General features: G+C 38.4%; 1 protein-coding gene across 1 annotated transcript in view; it reads left to right on the forward strand.

Moving 5' to 3' along the window:
* Window positions 1-262: 262 nt before the first annotated feature.
* The window catches only part of LOC140228964 (gelsolin-like protein 1), a 30,392-nt gene continuing 4,499 nt past the window's right edge, over window positions 263-26,155 (forward strand). The window contains exons 1-6 of the mRNA XM_072309225.1: window positions 263-351; window positions 16,577-16,858; window positions 17,184-17,255; window positions 18,080-18,207; window positions 19,097-19,205; window positions 21,979-22,089. Of these exons, the coding sequence (XP_072165326.1) occupies window positions 16,601-16,858; window positions 17,184-17,255; window positions 18,080-18,207; window positions 19,097-19,205; window positions 21,979-22,089 (678 nt within the window). The 5' untranslated portion in view covers window positions 263-351; window positions 16,577-16,600. The remainder of the gene's footprint in view (window positions 352-16,576; window positions 16,859-17,183; window positions 17,256-18,079; window positions 18,208-19,096; window positions 19,206-21,978; window positions 22,090-26,155) is intronic.

Genomic DNA, 26,155 nt, shown 5'->3' on the forward strand with positions numbered 1-26,155 from the left:
ATCGCGCAAACGTCAGATCGCAAAAAAAAAAGTGGATTATGAAATGCGGTTTAAGAGAATATAAATCAGACCGAACAGGCATAAAATTATCTAACGATGAAGCGATCTTGAAGTTGGTCGCCTTCATGATGTCACAAGTTGTCTGGCCGTCAGAACTAGGAAAAAGGAATGTGAAGAATGTGCAGCGCATGCCCTACACGCTTCGATTGGATATGCTGATGAAATGGCATCCGCGATAGAGTCTGTATGCTACTTGCACTTCACTGGGTGTAGCCGGGACGCACAAGTCGATCGACGTGGAAGCTGTGAGCTGACTGGGCGTGGTTAGTAAAGAGCACGAAATAGAGCCAGGTGAGATCAATTTGCCTTGAAGGTATTGAATTATCTGTCAATTCATTGTCCGCATTGTCACTTCGCAGTGACATAGAATGAAGAATGCACCTATATCATTTTAGTACATGTATAGATAGTGATGTAGTGACAGCGCGATATATTGACGGTATCAGTGCCAATGAAATAATCATTGTTAATCTTGGAAACAGAGTCAAATGCTACTTTTCAAGCATGCAATACGAATGGCTTTGAAACTTGATGCTCAAGACTTCTCTGGGTGTTTACGTAAAAAAAAAACACAAAACAACAACAACAAAAAAACCCTCATAGGGGAATATACTGGAGAGAAGAGGTGCGGTGTGATAACATCTTTTGTCTTGGTACTGAAAGGTACACATTCCCTCCATTCGATATGCGAACTTATGTCCGCACGTCTTGGAGGAGCTCGGAGCTAATCAACCCTACTTAATATATTGTACATGGCATTTTGCCATATTTTCTTGATATTTTCACACCCCTGTGATATCATAACTTGTTCCCATCTGGAGAGGGCGGCACTGAGAATTCAACAACAACAACAACAAAGAATTCAAAAGTCTGAAAGGATTGTCCAAGATCCCACAACTTTCGCCGAGTATCACTTATATTTTTGCATTATCTGACTGGATGCATTTCTATGTTTGGGAAGACATAACGGTTCATGTGCATTGAATTAATAGAAGAAATTGCGCATATCTGACATGCGTGAAGTACAAGAAAAAATATAGGTTATTCTTCACAACGGTACAATAGTGCAATGCTTGTAAGACCTACTCTAAATTTATGAGATTTATGACTGATGATAGATTCCAGTTAGCCAAAAATGCACAAATACAAAATATATGCTTCTTCAAATTGTCACTTTCCTGACACTTTGTTGATATTGACTATTATCAGTAATCAGCTACTTGCACATGGTCACGCTTCCCTCAACCTTAGATATAGCCCTGTTTCTTCGATATCATGTTCGCTTATGAGACTTGTGGCATGATGATAATGATGATTAGATGCCAGTGGCACATATTTCTTGTCACCGGCATGATCGGTATATTTGTGGATGTCGAGTGGTGGTGGTGGTGGGGGGGGGGGGGGAGGAGTTGTCTCACTAAACATACAATACACAATAGTATGTGCTTGAATTGTATATAAACAGTAGTTTGCATATTACCAGTTTATATACGACTTCTTTGTCAGGAGGGATATGGATCACTTTGCAGTTATAAAGTGCTGGTGCTGGGGTATAATTTCAAAAAGTGATCACGCCTCAGATAGTTAAGATAATTGTGGCATATAGCACCAATTGTTTACATTAATACCATAAAAATAGTTATATATGAGATTTCATATATAATTACCCAGCCCCCTCCCCCCCCCAAAAAAAAGGCACTTCATTCATACTACTAATTCTTGATCACTTGGCCATGCCCAGTAAATAGAAATTGATCAATGGACGTCTTGTCCATATTTACCACATCCAACGCTTACAGCAAAATTAATTTAAAGAATAACGAGACTGTGACTTTCATAAACGACAATGCATGATATGATCTTTTTTTTTTTGATCCCAGAGTTCTCACGATAAAGGTGTGTTTGTTTAACCTCGAGCAGGTTAGAGATAATGAGGGAGTATAAGGGACTTTTGTAAAATTTGTGTTTCAAAATCGTATCTAGAACACTTTAAAAGAATATGATAACAAATGAACCACAATCCGAATTTACTTCTTCCAAGGACGGTGAGGCCAACACAACAAACTTCAAAGAGCGGACTATTCGTTTTTAATGTTGTCAATGTGATGGTTGTTAGTTTGATACAGTAAAATACGAACATAATCTGTTCTCAGATTTTAGGTCTTCAAAATTTGACAAAACAAACAAGCAATGTAGATACAAGAAAACAGTGTGGGTGAGGTGAAATATAGTGCTTTTTAAACTTCAAAGTCGGTAGAACATTGTCCATCAAATTAAGAAGAGCATCATGTAGGTGTTAGAGCACTCTCCAGCTCTCCCTCTCCCACATTAGGCCTAACTTTTTCGTTTCATTCACATTCACATTGCTAACACATAGTATAATTTTATCGTACCGTAAACGGCTGTTTTTGTTTCAAGGGGAGACAGATTATTTCTGGCATAGACTTGTTAGTGTCCATACCAAAATAATGAATTCTATGTCAGCGAGCAAGAGCAGCAAGCAAGCTGATGTGTGATACCATACACCAAACAATTAAACTGGCTAGTAAAGTCCCCCTTTCGTCCTCATAAAAACATACGTGGTACATGTACCAAAAGTTTGAACACTCGAGCCACTCCACAATAAAAGGTCAATGCGTATTTGCGTGTGTGTATGTGTGTGTGTGTGTGTGTGTGTGCAAAATCTGTCTGTGTGTGTTTGTTCAATGCATAAGCATGAACTATCAAGGCTGAGAACCTCCCTGCTGAGAATAATCGAGTAACAGCAAACAAGTTAAAGGTCTTGAAAGCATTGTCTTCGTCCATGGAGGTTTACTTATATTTGCTTATAATGAATTATAAGCAGCAGTCAGATAAACCAGCGCTAGATGCTTATAATGTTGTACGTCCACGAAGGAGCAACGCGACCAAATGGGGAAATAAGAACAAACTCACTACAAGAATAAAGAAATATAATTCTTATTATCATCAATAACAATGATTAAAACGATGGTAACTGTAGTTTCTCCCATTAAATCAGAATTACCACCATAGTTATCATGGTTATTGCTTATCATTATTACCACCATCTTTGTTATCACTTCTAGTATTGATACTACTGGTTAGAACTGTATAGAATAGGGGGAAACTGGTCGCAGTCACTAAATCGTGTACGAAAGATACGACTTCTATGATATGTTTATCATCCAATGTCCCATTTTAAATAATCTCCTACCATGTCCTCTATTGAATTAAACGGGGTATGGCATTGTACTAAACTTTTTCTGATATTCTATACCTAGTCATGTCGCTGTACAAGACGGTAGCCAACTTTCATGACAAAGAAACAAACCCTGGAAGACAATTTGCGTTCAGCTCAGATGAGGCACCTCTGTGGGGCCCTTACATTCCTCAGTTGAACCATCTCTGTGATTAAACAGCTGTCTTGATCATAATCAGTTGGCTCCTGATGTGTTCAAGGTGATGTGTTGTGAGCATGGCATTTCTCTAATCTGATTCAAATGACATGGATTTCTCGTTTCACAACGTCTGAAGGTAGACTGCAGAACAGTTTCCATTTTCCTCCCGTCTCCTCGCTCTCTGTGTCAGCGTGCTTTGTATGCAGACTCTAGCTAGTTCACTAAAATACAGGTAGCAGTGATGCTTGCATTTGAAATACTATAGAAAGTATCATGATAGATGTATAGTATTTGATATTGAATGAAAGTACCACTGTGGACTACGTGCGTTATTAAATGACTCACTTCGTTAAATTCTTCAATTATAATGGGAAGGGTGAAATGCAAACATCATGTAGACCGAGAAGTTATGCTGACATTGAACGCTACCTCTTTTCTGCTATCTCATCATGGATTCTCAAGTTGTCAAGGTAAATTCAGTCAAGTAAAGATACAATATCTATTTTGAAAATTCTCCAGTCAGGGTAATGAACTGCAAACTCGAAATTGCCTTCTTTACAGCTGCATGATTAAGATCATGTTGTTGTTGTTTTTTCAACGCCAATTGACATGCTAAAAACGGTTAGAGCCACCAAAGCATATCAGCTCGTTGTATTTGTGGCCGTTAAGTTTGTCGCATTTCTGTAAATAGCATAATGTCGGTCAGGGGGGTAATGTTTGTAGAACAATATATACGAGCATCATACCTTTACTAGTTATATTTTATTATATTCAGGGTCATCATTATCAAAACTACCACCATCATGAAAATTGTCGATATTCAATTCACAAACCGATTGTCCTTCTTGCGTTGAATATTTTCAAATATAGATACTGACTGTACCCCCCCCCCCACCGAGGAAAATTACCCCCACCCCCCCCCCCCTCCCGGGCTAATATAGTGATAAGGTTAGAGTAAAGATTATAGGGTTAGGGTAAGGTCTAGGGTTAGAATTTGGGTTAGGATTGGAATTAGGTTCAGGATTAGGATAAGGGTTAGGGTTCGGGGAAGGGTCTGGGGTAATTGTCCAGGGGGTAATTGCCCTAGACCCATACTGACAACAATAACTCCTAAACAACATTGAACCAACCAATGACAATATAAACAGCAAAAAGCAGGTTTCTCTAACTGGACTTGATCGTTCATGATAGTACCCTAATTTCAAAGCAAAAAGTTTTCCCCAAATCACAATTATTGTGTGAAATCCGAAGTATGTCATGGCCTGTTATATGGACAAAGGCGGAAAGGATTATTTCATGCTGCAAGAGAGTGACTCGAGAAAGGGATGAGATAGAACGGACGGCCTCTTTTCACCTCGTTGTCAGCTGCTTTCACAATGCTGTCTTCCAGTCCATCAGTATGCCTAAATAAGGTCAAGGGTTGACGGAGCGCGCTCTCCTCAACGTACAGGAGTCTCCCGTTGTGTGGAGAAAATGGAGACAAAAAATTATGAAGGAGGGAGAGAGAGAGTGAATATCTTATAGATAAATATTTGCAAGCATGCAGTGCAAAGGAATAGGACTTGCAACATAAAAAGTCGGCATCATTGCAGAAAGAGAAAATCAAGCTTGAATCATGCATCAACTTAATAATCTTAGTTGTATGTTAGCAGACATAGGTTTTGCGAAATGATTACATTAACGGGGCCCTGAAATCCAAATGCATGTTGATTAGTGTTGATTTATGATACCCTCAACATCACTTTTGCGGTAAAACAAATATCTAGAAACATTTCATATATTTTTTTCTTCTATTTTTCTTCAGATTACTTGGGAACGCCCACAAAAATCCTTCCAAACCAATCAATATCAATATTCTTGAGATGACCTCATCTGTCAATCATTGCTGAAGTACTGAAATGTTTAAGAAAAGACATTGGAATGCACCTTCCTCTCGACTCAGCATAACTTGCATGTTTCTGTTTCTGCAAGTTATGCTGCATGTTATGCTGCATTAGTACAGCGGACTAATCGATCAGCCTTTACTTTTTTTCTACAACTTATTATAAGAATTACCCAAAAAGGAAGCAAAAATCTATTTTTCTTTCATATAGTTTTCATCTTTTGTAAGAAGTTCCGCATTCTTATTTCTGTATATTTTGAAGAATAGCGTCCTCAATGGATGATCTTGAGAAAGTTCAAATGTAAGGTCATGTAGAGAATAAGTTTCTCTAATATACCCATATGCCAAATATGAAGAGGATCTATATTTCAAAATTATAATAAAGAAATTATATACGGGGCCTGGGCCTAGAAGGATCAAAATAGCTTAGGCTTTATAGGGTTAAGACCATGAACCTCATTTGGCAAATATATATATAGGTGGGTCAGCCACAATAACTTAACAACTGGAAGCTATGCAATCTCCGTAACTGTATACATGACTTAACTGTGGATTTGACTTCTGCTCAAACTGTGCGATCAATTTCTCTCATTCGAAACCTTTGTGGAGACTGAGATGTTTGGCACATCGGTACTGGCTGGTATATACCAGGCGATGGATGATGCAAGATATCCCGAGTATATATGACGTATTAAACTTTGGAATAAATAAGGGTGCAATTTGCTTTCTCTGTGACCAAAGGGATATCATGAGCTATTAACTACCCGTAGAAATTACCTATTGGGATTCACACTCATCTTGAACAACAAATTTCACTCATTTATCAAATTGAAACGCGACTAAACAATCAACTAGAGCCCATCATGGAGTGGACTTCTCACTGCAATCCTATATGCAGTGACAGTTTCAGAGCAAAGACCGGCCAAATCCAGTTACAAATCAGGGCAGACTCCATAAGACAATGTTCCGTTGCCGGTATTTGTATCCTTGTCCGAGACAAGTCAGAACGTTCCAGTGTAACACCCTACTGTCGGCGTATAGATCGTTCTTCTGTGATGTATTATACATGTTATACGAGTGTCAAACGGACAATGATGATATGAGCTTGCAGCAAAGGGTGGGTTTAATTAATATAGAGCCTCGCGTCGCATCACGTAGCGTCGCGTTCCTTAACCCCACCATTACTTTGTTCAAATCTCCACCTCCTCTCAAACGTAGCATTTGATTATCGTTTTGTTTTGGGGGCATTAGGGATATACACTGCATGAGCTTGACGTATGAATACTTTGTCTTTGTTGGGCTTGGAAGGAGAAGGAGAAGGAGAAGGAGAAGGAGAGGTCCTATAGCAAGAGGCAGCGGGCGTATATAATTTTACGGGGGGGGGGGGGCAAAGAAAAGACGTTATTGCTATGTAATGCATCATTGATGATTACCACATGGTATATTACATAAAATATGTATTTACATATATAATAGGTGTACATGACACTATTTTTCTTTAATGAAACGGGAGTTTGGTAAGATCTGCTGTATGCCAACTAAACACAACGGTAGAGAAGATCTTCGAGAGGGCTGCGGATTGGGAAATGGGTAGGCCTACTTCCCTCGCCACTAGACAAAAAAAAAAAATACTATTAAAAGAAAAAAATATAATATATACAATATATATATATATATATATATATGAAGAGTTTGTTCGCAAAAACCGATAAGTCCATTTTTGAAGATTTTGAAGTACGGTCTCTGTCAGAAAGTACAAAATAATACCTTTTAAATGATATATTGGTCACTACATATAACGGTACATTTATGAAGTTATGGTCCAAAGAAGCAAAATTTTTCTTATTATTTTCCTTATTTTTCTTGACCTTTAATAGCAAATATCTCCATTTGGCAAATATGGACTTATCGGTTTTTGCAAACAAACTCTTCATATATATACATATATACACACACACACACACACACACACACACACTATATATATATATATATATATATATATATATACATATATATTATGTATATACAATATATTTTCATATATTCATAAATATAAAAATTTACTATTTAAAAAAAATCGATTCTAGCATACTTCCAGATATATTTATATGTATAATAGGCAATCAGGCAGCAGCTGCCAAAATCCCAGCAAAACATGGTTGAAACACAATTTAGGCATTTCAAAGTTCGAACCGTGTCTTGTAGGGTCACTGCACTGATATCATACTTCGTATAGGAAATTGACATGTATCGTAGCAAAAACAAACAACAGAGCTAGAGTCAACAACATTGTATTTGTCAGAAGTATAATGTTTGTATGAATAGTGTCACCGCACATACCTTGCATCCTGCTAGATGAGGACGATGAAGGGTGTCTCTATTTGGGCTGATTGACAGATGTAAATATACAGTGATGATGTGAAAATACAGTTGCATTATCATTCATGAAGCGTGATAAATTATGTAAATATATAGATTTGTATACTGTACAATGTGGGGTTGCTGGGATGACTGGGATTGGTTTAGAATGACATCACATTGTTGGGTTTTATTTTCCCTTAAGTCCCTCATCCGCTCATGCATGAAATCCTGGGAATGCCTAACAATCATTTTGGACATCTACATAATTAATAAGGAGGACCTTATACATACATACATACATTTATATACGTATACATACATACATACATACATACATACGTACATACATACATGCATAGCGAGAGACAGAGACACAGAGAGAGAGAGAGAGAGAGACTAGAGAGAGAGAGAGAGAGAGAGAGAGAGGTAATAGGCCTACGTACACTATTTTATTCATTATATACGTCTTTTGATAAAGAAGATGAAAAAGACACAGTTCCCTCAGTACAGACAATAATATGTCGATTTAAGAACACCTTTTTGTTGCATACACTATTGTTTGGATCAGAAAAATGTAATGACTGTGTTTTATAAGAATCCTTGTTGCGGAGAAAAAAGAAGGTCTGGGTGAAAAGAAATATGTATTTTTTTAAAAAGCTAAAAGAATGTCAGGGGTAATAGATTTGGATTCAGCACCCTCGTAATAGGGTAAAACCATCAATTGTTTCAATTTCTCACCATTCAAAAGGATGTCAGGGGTTGAATTGTCAAGGGTAATAACGTCAAGCTTGTGAGATCAGGAGGAAAAGATGTCAGCGGTAAGATGTCCCGTGTGAAAATGACAGAGGTAAGATCATGGGCAAATATACTAAGAGTAAGTGGTCGGCATGGCAAAACAATGATATTACAAGAAAAAGATTAGAAATTACATCTTGAATCTTGCATAAAGATGGAGCCAACATCTTACGAATACATAGCGAAGAAATATCTGGAAAATGTTGGCCTTGATACTTTTTTTTTTCGGGATATTGATCGTTTTTGTTTGATCCATATGTAACGTTCATTCAACTTCTGATTTTGGTTATATCCTTGTTGAATACATAAGCTCATACCCTTCGCAATTCCTCTCTCATAGCTTTCACAGATTGTACAATTTCTATAGATATCTATTCCTATACACTATACGCTATTGCAGCAATATTAAATATCAGTTATTTTGAAACACGTCAACCATTTTCCTTAACAAATTGGAAGTGCTTCAATATCCGTATTTTGTTTAGAACAGTTTCATCTGCATGTGTGCCAAGTTTGGTGCTTTTAGACCAAACTTCATTATTACTTTTAATATAACGATTTGTGCAATCCATCCTTCATTGTTCGGTGGCAAACAGGTTAGGTTGATAATACTCACATGTTGGCCTATAGGGCAGAAATGGTTCTACCCCTTCCCCCCCCCCCCCAAAAAAAAAGCAATCACTTTCATTTCTCATCCTGCACGTTTGTTTGTTTAATTACATGTTTAAGATGTTCAATTTTGATTGCACATGTTATATATATATATGTTATCCTTGTAATAAACTATATCTGTTTATAATCTTGACCACAATCGCTAAAAAATTCTGCCTTTTTTTAGTGATGCTTTTATAAAACATGTATGTATAGTCCTACCGTGCTTGGAAACAGGTATTTGCTGTGCGTATTTTCAGAAAGTCTATTAAAAGGTACATTAAAAATAGGGCATCCCACACCCCCTCCAGCTTGGTTGCTTCACTCCCTCCCACATTTTCCAACTTTTGCCCATCCCCGGCCCTAATTTTAAAATAAACTCGAACATGTAGTTTAGACCACCCCTAGAAATACATATTTGCCATGCGTATAATTTTCAAAAGGTCCCTTCTGTTATACAAGAGGGGGTTATTTCTGGCTGGACACCAACGAGCTGGACACCAATGAGTCATACAGCCCACGAGCGGGCTGTATGACTCGTGGGTTGTATACTGCATGGGAGTGTGACCCATGGGCCTTTTTTCAATGTCTACGCGTAACTGCTCGACGAAGAGCTAGACACCAAGTAAAACAACTGGAAACTAAGTACAGGCCCATGATATACACACTGGGCAAATATAACATAAGGCTCATGAGCTCAACACTAAGCATATAAGGCTAACAAGCTTGAAACTATAGGCAAAAAACAACAACAACAACAACAACAACAAAACAAACAAAGAAGGTCCACGAGCTCAACACTATACGTACAATATGCCCTTTGATGTAATGTCGAACTCGTGGGTACTTTTTTGCTGAGCTCGCATGGACGTTATTTGCCGAGTGTATAGCGTATAGCGTATAGCTCGTGGGTCTACAGTTGTTAATTGATGTGGAACTCGTAGAACTTGTAATTTACTAACTGGTGTCTTGTTTGTGGGCTGTATGACTCCTGGATGTCTCGTAACGTGCACCCGTTTTGCCCCCCACATCTGGCAATTTTTTTTTTTCACCCCAGCCACTTTTTTTTCCCCTGACATCTTTACCCGTTTCAGTTTTACCCCTGATATTATTACCCTTCGCATTTCATCGTTTCATTCAAAACCAAAAAGGGGATGAGGGGGAGAAAGGGCTTATTTCGTGCAGACGGCTACACACAGAGAAATTACGGTTCTAATTTGCACCCTAGAGGGTGCATATCGTTGTAACACCAGCGGCTCCATTTAGGGTTCTATTTTGGGGGGTGCTTATTTAGCACCCTATAATTAACACCATATATGGTGCATATTTGCACCCCTCCATTGGGTTCCCTTTTGCACCCAATAGGGTTCATATCGTTGTAACACCAGCGGCTCCATTTAGGGTTCTATTTTTGGGGGTGCTTATTTAGCACCCTATATTTAACACCAGATATGGTGCATATTTGCACCCCTCCATTGGGTTCCCTTTCTGCACCCCAAAAGGTGAACAAAAATTCAGGTGCAAATTTGCACCCTTTCTGGTTCATATCGTTGTAACACCAGCGGCTCCATTTAGGGTTCTATTTTGGGGGGTTCTTATTTAGCACCCTATATTCAACACCCTATAAGGTGCAAATATGGACCTCTATACAGGGTTCCCCTTCTGCACCTCATACCTGCACCCATTATGGTTCATACTGTTATTGTTGTAATTTTGCACCCTATGGGGTGATAAAGTCACCGCAATATAGGATGCAATACAATTTGCACACGTCTCTATATGGGGTTACCTTTCTGCACCCCATATGGTGAAAATTATAACCTTTTTTTAAAACCAAAATAATTATATACTGGATGCATTCACTGACTTCACAAACAATTACCTAAGGTAACACTCCAGACATGAAGCAAAATAGCATGCATAGATATACACACAGTTTCTCAGTCAATTAAATCCACAATCTTTCGAAAACTAAAGTCAGAGACTTCAATTCAACAACAAATAGAACATAAACATGATGAATACAGTGCATACTTACATATAAATTATTAACATTTTATTATATGTCTCATGGAAGAGGGACAAGTTAACAGCGGTTTTCTTTTTCATGGTTTACTTTAAAATGAACATCAAATATACATTGTATTTCTACAAATTCTCAAACGAGATGCATATTTTGTCATAAAAAGGGCAATGTAAATAAAAAATGTATGAAATTTGGTCAGTTCATTGAATAAGAAGAAAAATATTCATTCTTTCCATCAAATGATTACTTTTTTTTCTTTTAAAGGAAGTTACCACATTGACAAAAAGTACTAATTCTTTTTATACAAAAAATCCCTGAAGCTTGTGCAGAGTAATAGTAAACTATGTGACAAATATCTTTCACATTGTCCTTCTACTTCTAGAATGGATCAAAGATATGTACCTTGAATTTACCGGTACATCTTATGGTAATCAAAAGCACCTTTATGACGCTCTTAGACATTAACAGCGATATGTCAACTCTGATTTCTCGTACACAAGTTATTGCCAAAACAATGAAGGGTATCTCAAAGTTCTGTCATATATATTTGAAACTCACTACTTGTACTGACATATTCCATCCAATTCCAAGCTTGAGAGCTTGTGAATGTGTCCCATTATACAATTAGTATACTTCACATTTTGTTTTTCATATACAATTACACCAATAATAAGAAAGGTGAAAAAAAAAGAATCAAAAAATGAAGAATGCACATCTAAATTTGGTTACTTTTTTATGCACACAGCTAAAGATATGTCCCAGTTATAAATCTCGGGCAGAATAGCACATCTGAAAACACTTTTCATTGCATCCAATTAACATAACAATTCCACAGAAAAATTAATGTTACCTCAGAAAGGGAAAATAAGGTTAACCAATCAGTGGTATGACAAACTGGACATAAAGAGGAAGGAATATGTCTTCAGTGAGACAAGTTTAAAAACAATTTTTTTTTGGATACATTGTTGTTTTTTTTTCAAGCGATGGAAACAAGAAGCACATTGTACTCAGTAGACCATAAATATAATTACACAATGTATGCAGTTTAGCCCCAACATTCAAAATATTGTAAAGAGCAGTCGATTTTTCACATTTATAGAGCAGGTATTGGTATTGGCACCATCACAAGCATAATGATCAGGAGCAAAATATATTATTATTACTATTATCATCATTATTATTCCTATTATTATCATCATCATTATTATCATTATTACTATTACCATCAATATTTTACAGAGATTTATGATCATGCATGAGAAATACCTCAAGTGTTGATGTTACAGTCTCACAACTCTTCCAATCATTTGATTTTAACACTTAATTTTCACCAAACCTTACACAAATATATCAGCACTTTATACAACCTACTTAAAGAAAGCTTGAAATTATAATCAGAGTTAGAGGGCAAGTCCACCTTCATATAGACCTACATGTGGATTGAGTGAATGCCCAGCAATAAGCCAGTCCGGAGATAACTCATGTGCACATAGGTACAAATGACCTTTCATTTTTCTCAGTTGGTTAGGCACTTCACTCAATGCAAAGTGACATAATGCAGCAGCTTGCCCACCATAGCCATTTATGGAACTCATATTCAAACAAAGAATGAACCTAACCAGTGTAGATGAAGTGACCAGTATGGTTCGTCAATCAACACTTAGGGAATCATCTATTTTATTAAGTGCTGTCTTGAATATGTTAACAAACTTTTTTTGTGTGTGTTAACATTGCCAAATACCAGGCTTGCTGTCAAGTGGATGTACTGGCAGGCACCATTTATAAGGATTCCATGAATAATCCTAGCATTACAGATGCTTATCTCAGTGAAATAAAAAAAAAAAAAAAACAACAACCTGTCTCTCGGTACAAATGACCTTTTTCTGCACATGCTCAAACTGGTACCCCGAACTGGCTTATACTATCAGAACACATCAGAAAAAAATTGAAAAGCGGACATTCAGTTCAAAATTAATAATCTTTAAATCATTTGTGCAGTCGCAGCAGAGTGAGAAGAGTTTATGATGTCACATGCGTAGAACAATTCAAGGAAAACCTAAAGAGAATTTCACATTTTTTTCTTTTAGGAAAAACATGCACATTTCCTTGACAAGTCACTGACGTATGTAAGGGCAATGATAATAGTTTCTGCCTTCTTAAAGAGTGAAGTCCAGTGTTCTTTTATATGCAAAAAAAAAGTAGATATGATATGTTGAGCTTTCTCAGGTTTTGGAACAAACTCTATTTTTCAATCCTTTTATACATAAAGGGTTTGTGAGAAAATCATGCTTTTGTCAAGTGTCACTAAGCTACTCCACTTATGACATTGCATTGCCAGAGATTGCCCAAAATTGACATACATTGTGTGGCTGTCTACTACAAAAAACAGCAGGCGACTTATTTTTTTTTGTTCCCTACTTAAACAATCAATTCAAAGTGTGCATGTGTTGTTGAAGCACTGAGGCTATCGATGGTGAAGAAATAACTAAAATATGAACAATACAAACTATCCCCATCTAGTATGAAATATAATGGAAAGCATACTTTGAGTATTTCATATCCATTAGCAGATTCATATTTTCATCCATAATCCACCCTCCCCCCCCCCCAAAAAAAAAGATAAAAGTGAATAGAAGTCAAGTTCTCTTTAGACTGTGTTTAAATTTGTAATTTGCAAGTTCGTTCTCTTGTATTTTTCTATTATATATTTCTTTAGAGTATTGTTAATATTCAAGGCCAGTGCATTCTAAGAAAGGGAATAACCTGACAACAGTTTAGAAGACAGAATAAATAGTTACTGTTATCTATGAAATTAGACATTTTCACATATATTTTGCAAAAAAAAAAATGCTAATCTTCATTTCATGGAGTGGCTTTATTCTCACCCTCGGCTAAAAACAGGGAGGTGATTACTTTCTGGATTAAAATGGAAAGATGTTTCTAGAGCCGTGGTGTTTAGCAATTCTAATGGGGGGGGGGGGGGGGGGATTCAATGTGGCCCGTCTCAAATTTTATATGGTTTAAACATACATGACATATAGGAGTCTCATTATTATGCCTCCGCCCTGAATGGTGCCGGAGGCATATGTTTTCAGGTTGCCTGTCTGTCTCCCGGTCTGTACGGATGTATCTACGGAAAAATTGATGGGCTTTCATCAAACCTGGTTCAGGGATTCTACATGATGCTGATGATCTTATTGGCTTTTGCACTATATCTGCTAAAAGTCAAAGAAAATTTGAAAATAAATATTTTGCTACTTCTCTAGTCAGGGAAATCGGTGCACTCGTGTGTACTGGTTGGTTGGCGCATTCAGTTGGGTACAGCAAGGTTTCATCCTCTGCTTTCACAGGAAAGCCGACTCCCAACTTCTTGTTCTCGTAGTCAAGGTATATCTGCTCCTCTGCTTCAGCAACCTGCAGCATGGTCTTCATAGCTAATCTCATCTTACGCTGCATAAAGTCGAAACTCCTCGAGCTCTAGTTTTTGATGCATTTCTATAGCAGCTGCTTCAGCTGCCAAATAGTATGCCCTTCTGGCCATCACTCTCAGAACAACTGGCATGGCTTCCACACTGACTCAACGAGGAACCAGGATTGACATCCTGAACATCTTCCATCTCCAGCTCTTGACATCCTGAACATCTTCCATCTCCAGCTCTGGCATCCTATATGGCTCACCAGTCTCTCGAGGTTGACCTGCATCACTCATCCTGAAGACCATTATTGAACTTCATGCATAGTAAACTCGATGATAAATAATCAATCAAAGACAGGTCCCTTTGGCCCAGTATGAGACCAAGCTAACACCATGCATCAGCATGGATCAGCAAGGTTCAACCTGTAATTGAATAAAACAAAGTTCAACATACAATCAATATTGGAATATCTACCTGCTAAAGTATGGGATCAAGTATTTGTACTTCTGAAGTGATTTACCGTTTACATACCTTGTTTGTGTGACTTATTTTATGTCATGTCTAGCACATGCAACTTCTCCAGTGGATATTATCTAAATTCACATATCGTGTATCATTGCTTATGCTCTGTGACTATGGCATTGCTAATTTATAAACACACATTCTATTTTCGTTGATAGACAACAAGGAGTCATTTAAGGCCAACCTAAATTTTCTGACTTCAATCTTCATACATGTCTTAAATTCTTCTAAATGAACCAGGAACACTATTTTTCTTCATTAGGCACATTATACATGCCTACATCGTTCTTTCTGTCAACTTCACAGAAACCAATATCCAACTGAGCCTCAACTCGGCTCAAACGTAATAATTCCCATTATCGAAAATGATGCGACTATATCCGGTCACCTATTTACGTACGTACCTTGGTAACTGCGTCCAGCAGCCCCATACGCATAGCGTATTTACGCTATGCATATGGGGCTGTTGGTCGTAGTTAGTACAAGTACCTTGGTTGAGGCTTTCCGTATTAACGTGCACTTTCATTGACTTATTCGCTATGCTTTACTGTATGTATGATCGCACTTCTGACATGTTAGTACACATGTACCTCGATACAACTCTTTTGCATCAGTTTTCACCACTCAGCATTCTATGAGCATAATTCACACATATCATCGATTACTGTGAAATATTTTCAACGGAATTACAGTACAATTATCTACTCACAACGTTTGGCTCATCAAAAAGATTAATTCATCATCCCAACCTCACGGTCGTCTGTCCATTCCAAACGAGGAACGTCAGTAGTATGCACGTAGGCCTACGTATACCGCGCGACCTACGGCGTGGCGTGCGCATGCGATTTTAGCTTTGCCATTGACCAAGTGCTCAACGGTCCACGCGTGCACGCATAATACGTGTACTTGTACTCGTTTGCTTTCTGTCTATGATAACGTCATTGAAATGATATTCTTGATCCCGGTGCGAGAAGAAAAAACAAATGTTTAATTCAAGTAGTAATTTTTTTAGTACAGTATTACTGATGACACTGTTACTCTTTAACAACGTATAGTTATATTTTCAAATAAAAATATACGATAATATCCAAAAATAGTGTGGCATTTCAAGCAAATACCATTCAACACCCACATGTCAGCTTTCGGGAAAGACTATGGAATGGTTCCAAATTCGAACCCTTAAGACTTGGCTCCCTTTAGGGTTCGGATTTACACCTCTACATCCATCCCGAACCCTATAAGGTGCCACTTAGTTAGATTTGCTCGTAGGGTGCAAATAAGAACCCTAATAGAACCCTAATTTCTCTGTGTGTAGGGCCGCCCTGTGTCCTAATAATTAGCCTTCCGCAAGCACCATACAAGCACAAAACGCACTACGTGCACATTAAGAACACAACACAAATAGATAGGCCTGTAGATACGCTTTTATTATGTAATGATAACTATGATGATTTTATTTTAGGTATAGACGTTAAACATCACAGATATGGCAGCTCCACCATCCCGTGGGCTCAGGAAGGCCAAGGAGTATGACTGGAAGGACTCCAACCTCGCTCTATTTGGATCGGACACGGAGAAAAATATCAAGAAGGAATCGGCCCAAACCGAGCCAGCATGGAAGGGCGCTGGCTCCAAGGTTGGACTTGAGGTCTGGCGTATCGTTCAATTCAAGGTGAAGCGGTGGGCCAAGGAGGAGCACGGAAATTTCTTCAGCGGCGATTCCTACATTATCCTCAATACCTACGTAAGTCGTTCCTTGGAAGTTCTCAATATGTGTGTGTTCAAGTACATGGCAACGTGATCAGCGTCCTTACACCTCACTTCACATAATCCATGTCAACCCTAAGTTTAATAACCACCTTAAATGTAATATTTTTCATGAATGTCATCCCTTTTAAATCATTCTAATATAAGCTCGATATTATGAACAACAATTAGAAAGGAAGGAACATTGTCATTTGTTCACCATACCCTGACATATATTTTTACTTTATTTCTTTTTCAAGATAATTTCCCATAGGTGATATAATCAAAACATTACTCTTTGCGCTGTTCCATTCAAAACCCAGAAGAAGCCTGATTCGGACAGTGAGGAGCTGTTGTATGACGTGCATTTTTGGATCGGCAAACACTCTACACAGGTAAACCGCGTTGTTTACGTGTCCTTTCATTCTGTGAATATGGACAGGTACACTCGTTTTGTTTTGTCTTGTAACGTTTAAAAAGAAAATGAAAAGGAGTGTGTTGGATGGTAGATGTCCCTTGGGGATTTGAAGGTCACCATAAGGTCAAAGGTCACTGGCAGGGGTCTACGAACTTTTAGTTTTTACGGCCCGTTTCGATTATGGCTCATAACTTTTGATCCCTGTGTCCGTTTGTGACCAAACTTGGATTGTAGATGTCCCTTGGGGAGTTGAAGTTCATCACAAGGTCAAAGATCACAGACAGGAGTCAATGAACTTTTAGAGCCCAATGTTAAGTTTTTACGGCGCATTTCGATTATGGCTCATAACTTTTGAACCCTATGTCTGTGTGTGACCAAACTTGGCTTGTAAATGTCCCTTGGGGAGTTGAAGGTCACCACAAGGTCAAGGGTCATAGGCGGGGTCAATGAACTTCCGGGATTTAGAAAATATCAATTTCTTCTGCGCGAATGGGCGAGACACATTTTGGCACTTGCCTTGTTTTTTTATTGTAGCGCAAAATCAGTATGGTGACTTTCAAACCAATAGTGACAAAAGGAATTTCTTCATTCTTTTTTATTGTAGCGCAGTAGAGTGCATTTATAGTTACCAGCTAGATGATGATATGATGCAAAGTGCTATGAAGCAACTTAAAGTTTCTGAGAGCGCTATACAAAAATTTGATTGTACACATAGGTCAAACATTGATCCTATCGGATAAGTTACTTAACTCTGTAAACTTGTTACTGTATCCACTTTATAAACATGCATGGTGTGCATAGGATGAGTACGGCACTGCAGCATACAAGACAGTTGAGCTGGACCACTTCCTGGATGACAAGCCCGTACAGCACCGTGAGGTTATGGGACACGAATCAGAGCTTTTTAAGAGCTACTTTGATGCCATTACGTAAGTAACTTATAGGTTAGAAAACAAACAAACAAATAAACAAACAAACAAACAAACAAACAAACTATGAACATCTTGAATAGTCACTGATAAATTTACATCATCAAAATCACAGTAATTGATTTCATTGTCTGTAAGTTATTTGTCATTTTTGTGGTTGAAAACAGTCTTGCATGGCGAGGATGATTACCCAGCAAAATGACTGGTAGATTGTAGCTCTTTGATACTATCTGAAAGTATGGAATATTCAAATCATATCATGCATTAAATCTTTCCTTCTTTCGTCCAGATATATAATAAACAAAAGCGATAATTTAAAAAGATAATGAGTGCATGTCACGTACGTGACCAACACTAAGAAAACAAGTCCCGCGACACCAGTAGATTAAGTATCTGTCGAAGTCGTGGGATGTTTTTACCTAGTGTCAAACTTATGGGCTTTTGTCGAACTCGTGGTCTGTATGACTCGTGGGTGTTGGTCTCGTGGGATGTCCCCTTCCCCTCCCCCTTCCCCCTCCCCCCCCCAAAAAAAAATAAATCACTCTCGATGTCACTCTGATCTTGGTGACGTTGAATACCACAGCATCGAAGAAACACGTATGCTATTATTATTGTATATTTTGATGTTTTCTACACTCTTAAAACATCCGAGTCAGAACTGACCCGGAACTGGGTCCGCTGGGGTCACACACCGTTCCGGGTCAGAAATGACAAGGAATGGGGTCAGATATGACCCATGCAGAGTCATGAGCGGGGTCAGGGTGACGCCATTCGGGTCTTCATGACCAAATTCCAAGTCATTTTTGACCCGGAATGGTGTGTGACCCCAACGGACCCAGTTCCGGGCCAGTTCTGACTCGGATGTTTTAAGAGTGTATTCTTCACGTAGGACCATGGAAGGCGGAGCAGAGTCCGGATTCCGTCATGTTGACCCCAAGACTTACGAGCCACGCCTTCTTCATTTCAAAGGAGATCGCCGACGGGTCAACCTTTTCGAGGTACGTTAGGAAGGCTTTTTCCAATAACATTATCATCTATGATGTCTATTGCCAAGCATTTTATTTGCGATCGACGGGATAAAACAAGGCTACAACAGTTCATGATGTGACAGTAGTGGATACTATAAAGGAAGTTCACAAAATATCATTTCTTTTAAAAATGAATAGTACACATTCTCATAACTTATAGACATATAAAAAAAAAAAAGGTAATATATCATTTCCCCTGCTTTCGAAAAAAAAAGGAAGGTAAGTATTCTTTCATATTGTGCGGGAAGCGGAAATATTCCCGTGTTTTTTCCCATAATAAAAGAATACTTATCAGTCGTTAATCAATACTTTATCACTCCGCGGATGGCGATCAGTGGTTATCCGTGAAACAATCCGTAACAGGGGCTTAGGATTCCGCCATGTTCCCGGCGGCCACGGCATCCCCGATTGCCCAAAACGTAGTGCGCCCTGTGTACGTGAGATCCTTTCTTTCGCCTCCGTATTGTAGTCATCCGTATTCCAGTCCTCGCTCCGGTGAACATGTAGCTATGAGACGCCTGGTGGAGTTAGATTACCTACACGAATATCACACGTATAGGCCTACACGGGGCCTATTTCCCGTCGCGTCCCATTGTAAGGACCGTCTCAAAGTTTTGTTAAGGCCTATTGATGCCGTCACGTTTTGTAACGATCATCCCGTTTTGCTTCGGCGTAGGTTTTGTTATTTGAACCGTGACTGCCGTGGCATTTTTTGTTGTTGACAGTTTGAAAATCTGACACGGCATCCACGGCAACCAAGTCCTGTCACGTTTGTCCATCCCGTCCTCCGCGTTGTATCCCGTCCAGGGCATCACTGTCGTTTTGTTTACGGTGGCCTGAAACGTGATAACCATGGCTGCCGGGAACATGATGCAAGCCAGGCATTATGTTTAGAAAGCTTGTTATTCAATTACGTGATCATGTATTTCTTGCCTGAATATCTCTGTAAGTTCTCATGGTCAACGTCAGCTTGTCAAGGTCAGGATCAGAGAGTGTTTTAAGCTGAATTTTGTTTTCATTGTTTGTTTTTTTTCCGTATTACTTTGTATACCTGAACTTCTACAAGTTGATACGTTGATCTCTTGCGTTCACAATTATTTGACAAGTACGAACTTTTTATACTGAGTTCTGAAAACAGAAAACCAAACAAAAGGAAACATAAGAATAAGTTTGTCTAATTGTCTCATTTTTATTCCTGACCTTTATCGGCAAAACTCGAGTAGACAATAGGCTAAAGATGTAGATGATGTCTTTTAGAATCGGTCTTCCATAAGGGATTATTGGTCATCAATTACTTAAAGCGTAGAAGCAGGTTCATAGATTACATCCCATATTATGCTAAAACAACCCTCACTCATTGCATGTTTGAAAGCAATTAAAACGGTAACAAAAAAAAAGAGAAATCTATGTATGAAGAGAAAACCCCCATGCAGAGAGATACATTAGGAATTGCAAATACATTCAAAATAAAATAGACATTATTTGAATATAGCCGTTTTCCATATTGTAAAATGACATTTTGGTCATACGTTTTCCATCCAATCCATAAAACAACATTCCTATGTCATTAATGAGTATACTTTAGGACCAAATAGCAATTTCGTGCATAAATTTGCATATCCAATTGATAATTAATTTTATGACTTCATTTCGTCACGGTATTGTGCATTGTCAAGAGCTTTTTTTTTTCTGGCCAGTCCGAATTATTCATTAATTTCTGAAATCAGTTAAACAGTCTTTTTGATTACATCCCGGGCAACATGCGTGGAGAGTTTGACGGTTGTCGTGTGCTTGATACCCGAGCATACAGGCAAGAAAGCCCAGTCTATCTTGGGTTACGTCACACAATTTCTGTAAAACTCCGAGTATAATCACTTGTATTTCAAAATTTTCTGCATCCACTTCCACAAAATAGCTGATCGTGTTGTTATTATTATGAAGGTTGTTATTATTTTTTTTTGCTATAATCATAATTATATTTACTTGTATTATTATTGTTATTATTATTATCATTATTATCATTATTATCATCATTATCATCATCATCATGATTATTATTATCATTATTGTCATTATCATTATCAGCATTACAGCCGAAATTCCTTTGGCACGATTAAGTAGATTGCAAAGGTTACAGAATTGGGTTGTTCGTAATATCTTTAAGGTGGAGCGTCGTCACAATCAGATCTTACTTCTGCTAAAGTGTCTCCTCTGGCTCTCAATAAGCCTCTCTCAACCAAATATTGCATTCAACATATTGTTGCTGGCTAAAAACCTTTCATAACCAAGGACCAAGATAAACCTCAGCCACTTGTCAGCAATATTGTCTCTAGTTGTATATTGTAGTTGAAGGAATACGTTCTGTTACCGACCCATTTGCCTTTCCTATATATCCCAAAACTGGCAGAATTGCACTTTCACTGTATTGGCAACAAATGAATAAAACCAACTCCATACTGTCACAAAATCTGCAAGTTCAGTAGGCCTACACACTTGTTAAAAACTTATCTTTTCAGTTGTAACGATTTGATATAGGGCCTACCTTATTTGTTTTTCTTTAATGTGTAACAAGCTACGAAGAACTCATTCTATATGTGATGGTGATGGTAATAATAGTAATGACGACGATGATGATAGTAAAAGTAATAGTAATTACAGTACAATGTATTAATGATAACAGTAATGATAATACATTTTGTAATAATGGTAGTAGACGAAATAATTATCATCGTCAAACACACAGCGCCCTCTGTCGAGACAGTCCTTAAACAGTGGCGATGTCTTCATCTTAGACCTTGGTCTCATGCTATACCAGTGGAACGGCAGTAAATCCAACAAAGATGAACGCACAAGGGTAAGTATTTTCAATCATTCGAATTGCTATCTATTGGTGTGACAATGCATTACACGCTGATTTTGATAAATAGTAACCATATCTCTCAAATTGGCTTTTATATGTTTTAACAATATAGCACAGGCAACGCAGAAATACCGTGATGCACCGCACCTTGACCCTTTACTCTCTCAAAAAATCGAGTGAAAATATTCACTCTCGAAGGAGTGAAAACAAAAAAGAGTGAATTTAGAGTGAACTTGGAGTGAATTTTGAGTGGAAATGTTAATTTTCACTCTTTTTCGAGTGACCTCAGGGATCACTCCAAAATCTTCGAGTGATCCCTGAGGTCACTCCAAAACGAGTGAAAATGAAAATTTTCACTCAAACTTCACTCCAATTTCACCCTAAATTCACTCTTTTTTGTATTCACTCCTTCAAGAGTGAATATTTTCACTCGATTTTTTTAGAGAGTAAACACTCTTTAAAATCACTAAGCAAATAGGAGGGGGAGAGAAGAGAAGAGAAGAGAAGGGGGGGGGGTGTGAGAGGGAGAGAGATCGTAAACTGCTTCAGGTAATAGTGTAGCCTATCCGATAGGCGTCGGGCTGTATCGATACTAGACTGATCGCTATATGGAGACGTCGGACGGCGCGAGGGCTTCATAATAATACATAGCGATCAGTCTAGTATCGATACAGTCCGACATAGCGATCAGTCTAGTATCGATACAGCCCTACGCCTATCGGATAGGCTAGTAATAGTGTAGCATGATTTTAAAATCTGTTCAAAATGAAGAAGATGAAATAAACTTTTGACGTTTTAGAATTTATTTATTTTTTCTGTTTTGTATGGGATGGGGTCAATAAGAGCGAAAAAAAAAATCAACAAGAACAACAATAAATCATCTCCGGCTGTTAATGATTAGTTATCCTAGATTAATGGCATGCTATTCCAGTATTCAAGAAGCCTTTTTGAATAATTCCGTGGGACATGAAGACACAAGCCATTTTCAGACGTATTTCTAGTCGGAGTAAATTTTTTTTTTTTTGCGCAGAATTCAAATTTATGCTTTTCTTACCACGACCCTGTGTCCACACGACGGTCGTGGGAGAAACTCCGACCAATTTACCACGGCCTTTGTGGGGATCACCGTGGAGGGTCGGTGTAACTTCCAGAAGTGGTAACGCTGCGCACGTCGACCATACCATTTTTTTTTTTTTTTTTTTTTTTTTTTTTTTACCAGCAGCATTTATCTTCTCCATTCTTGTTGATGAGAATATCTGAGCGCTAGTTTCTCCGTCGCGGTCGACTGGGTTAGAATTGTACTGCACGCGCACGTGTACTCGCAAAATGTCAACATTGCGATTTGATCCCGGAAGTTTTACTAGGTCGTATGGTATGTAAGGGCCATAGAGCTGTATTTACATATCGCTAGAGGGCGTACTCATTTAAATCGCTATGATCGCATGGAGAGCTCGCCGCCATTACTAAGAGTGGCAAGTGCATATGCACGCGCACTGCATCTGCCAAAATTGTGCATGTAGACGATATTGCCAGTGCGTACTTGGGCTTTAAATATTTTTTTTTTTTTTTTTTGTATTACAGATTTTCTAACAGCCATTTATGATTTATGTCGAATAATTTGAGAATTAATATCCCATGACAAGATTAAATGCATAGAATATATACTCTGTAGTACATGTATTCATTTGTGTGATATGTTCAGGACTTTGTGTGTGAGAGACAGAGAGAGAGAGAGAGTGTGTGTGTGTGTGTGTGTGTGTTTGTGTGTGCAGGCATATTCACTATGTCCCATTCAAATTATTGTATTTCTAATTAAGGTTGAGGTGGGGGCCTTCAGTAAGTGTGTGTGTGTGTACGTGTATTTGTGTTTGTTATGGATGTGTATGTGTGTGTAGGCCTACTTGTGTTTGTTATGGATGTGTTATGGATGTGTGTGTGTGTATAAGCCTACTTGTGTTTGTTATGGATGTGTTATGGATGTGTACGTGTGTGTGTAGGCCTACTTGTGTTTGTTATGGATGTGTATGTGTGTGTATTTATGTTTGTTATGTTAATATGTGTGTGTGTGTTTGTGTCACCCGTGCGCGCGCACGCGTGTGTGTGTGTGTGTGGGTGTACAAGTAATGATCCTTTGATCTCAAAATACACCAAATTCACTCTGAAGCTACCTTTTTTCAAATAGCCTAGCTACTTCTGTAAAAGTATGGCCTTTTCCTCTGATTTCAGCGATTTTGCTACCCTTTTCACATACGCGCGTACATCGCCCGTCCGTGAAAAACGACCCCTTTTACACGCATTGTTTAATACAGGACTTGTAATGGCAGTGCAAGTCCCCAGGGCTGGAGGTATTGGAGACCTGCCCCCCCCCCCCCCCCCCAAAAAAAAAAAAAAAAAAGATAAATAAAAAAGAAACATAAAATAAAAAAAAATAAAAAAAAATTAAAAAAAATAAATAAATAATTGTATGCCACCATGTGCCTCCCACCCCCACCCCCTGAAAAAAAAAAAAAATATGCTGAATAAAAAAATAATCACAGTAGCAGTTCAGGGTGCCCCCTACTGGAGAAATCCTAGCTATGCCATTGATTCCCGCCCCCGGGGTTATCTCCAAGTCACGTTCACCACTCGATCAATTAGAGCTAATTAGCTGCGTAGCTGCACTTGAATGTCCGCGATGAACAATCAGCGCTCAGCGTATGAAAATTGATACACTACTGAGGAGATAATTATTTAGCTTTAATTTACATTAAAAATAGCAATTATATTGCGTAACGCGTGGTTTTGTGAATGAGATTCTCAAATTATCACTCAAATCGTTGATTTTCATCGCGTGTACGTCTTGCAAAGGAGCAAATCCGGCGTTGTCAGCCCCGGTTGTCAACGCAACGGTACATTGCTAATACACAAGCGATTCGCACTGTACTGAAGTTTTGCCACTCTTAGTATTATGGCGGATCGTGCTCCATGCGATCACAGAGCCTTAACGTGCGCGCGTATGACGAGTCCGCACTCTAGTACGTATAATAGAGCTCTATGTTAAGGGCTCACACCCATAAATATTTCTCCATAGGGATGTGTGTTAAAAATCAAATTTCAAAAAATTCTGTAAAATAGCTGGTAGAAATGAAGTGTTTCAGCTTCACTAACCTGGACAAGTGAGATATACCCTTCCATCCATCAAATTTTCAGGGTGGATTCTTCAGTCCAAATTCTGTCCAGGGGTCCGCAAAGCCAGACTACGAGTTCTTGTCACTCAAAAAATCACCCATTTTCCGTTCACGTACCCAATGAAATATAGTCCCCTCAAATTCCACCAGAAAAGCTTTCATCTTCCATCCAAAATGCAATTTGTAGAGGAATTCATACTCAATATCTACAGCTCTTCAGTTTTTTGCCAAACTACATCATTGATTTTTAATTAATTTTTTCCCTCATTTATTTTGGTATCTTTGGTACGAATTTGTGAAGGGGTCTGGGATATTCCATTGTATTTACGGGTGTGAGCCCGTAAGTTCAGAGATACTCCGAGGGCTGCGCGCCCGAGGGCTTGTCCGCGCGGGCAATTTACTCCGTGGTAGCGAGATACTCCTGAGAAAACTCAGGAGTATCTTGGTCGGAGGAAGAGGTCGTGGTAAGTTCCTCCGACCGGAGGAAGTTGCCACGACCTTGTTCAGACGGGCACTACTCCGACCTTTCCTCCGAAGTTACTCCGACCAAGCTCCCTCCGACCCTTCCTCCGAAGTTACTCCAACCAAAACTGCCCTCGTCTGAACACAGCTCATACTTTTGAAATTGTTATACTTGGCTGCAATACGTACTTCCTGTGACTTCACGATTTACATATCACTTGCATACTACAGATGTGCATATCCTCTGTGATGAATGATGATAGAAAAAGAATACTGTAACAGATGAAATAAGTTATTCTAAGTGCCGAGGACAGCACTTAAAAAGCTCTATGCGCTAAAACGCGATCTAAAATCGGCTTTATGAAAAAAAATAACATAATAAAATAATGACATTTCATGTTTTGCTGTCATATACCGACAAGGAAACTTAT

Source organism: Diadema setosum, chromosome 5 (assembly GCF_964275005.1).
Source record: "Diadema setosum chromosome 5, eeDiaSeto1, whole genome shotgun sequence".
In the NCBI taxonomy this organism is placed as follows: domain Eukaryota; kingdom Metazoa; phylum Echinodermata; class Echinoidea; order Diadematoida; family Diadematidae; genus Diadema; species Diadema setosum.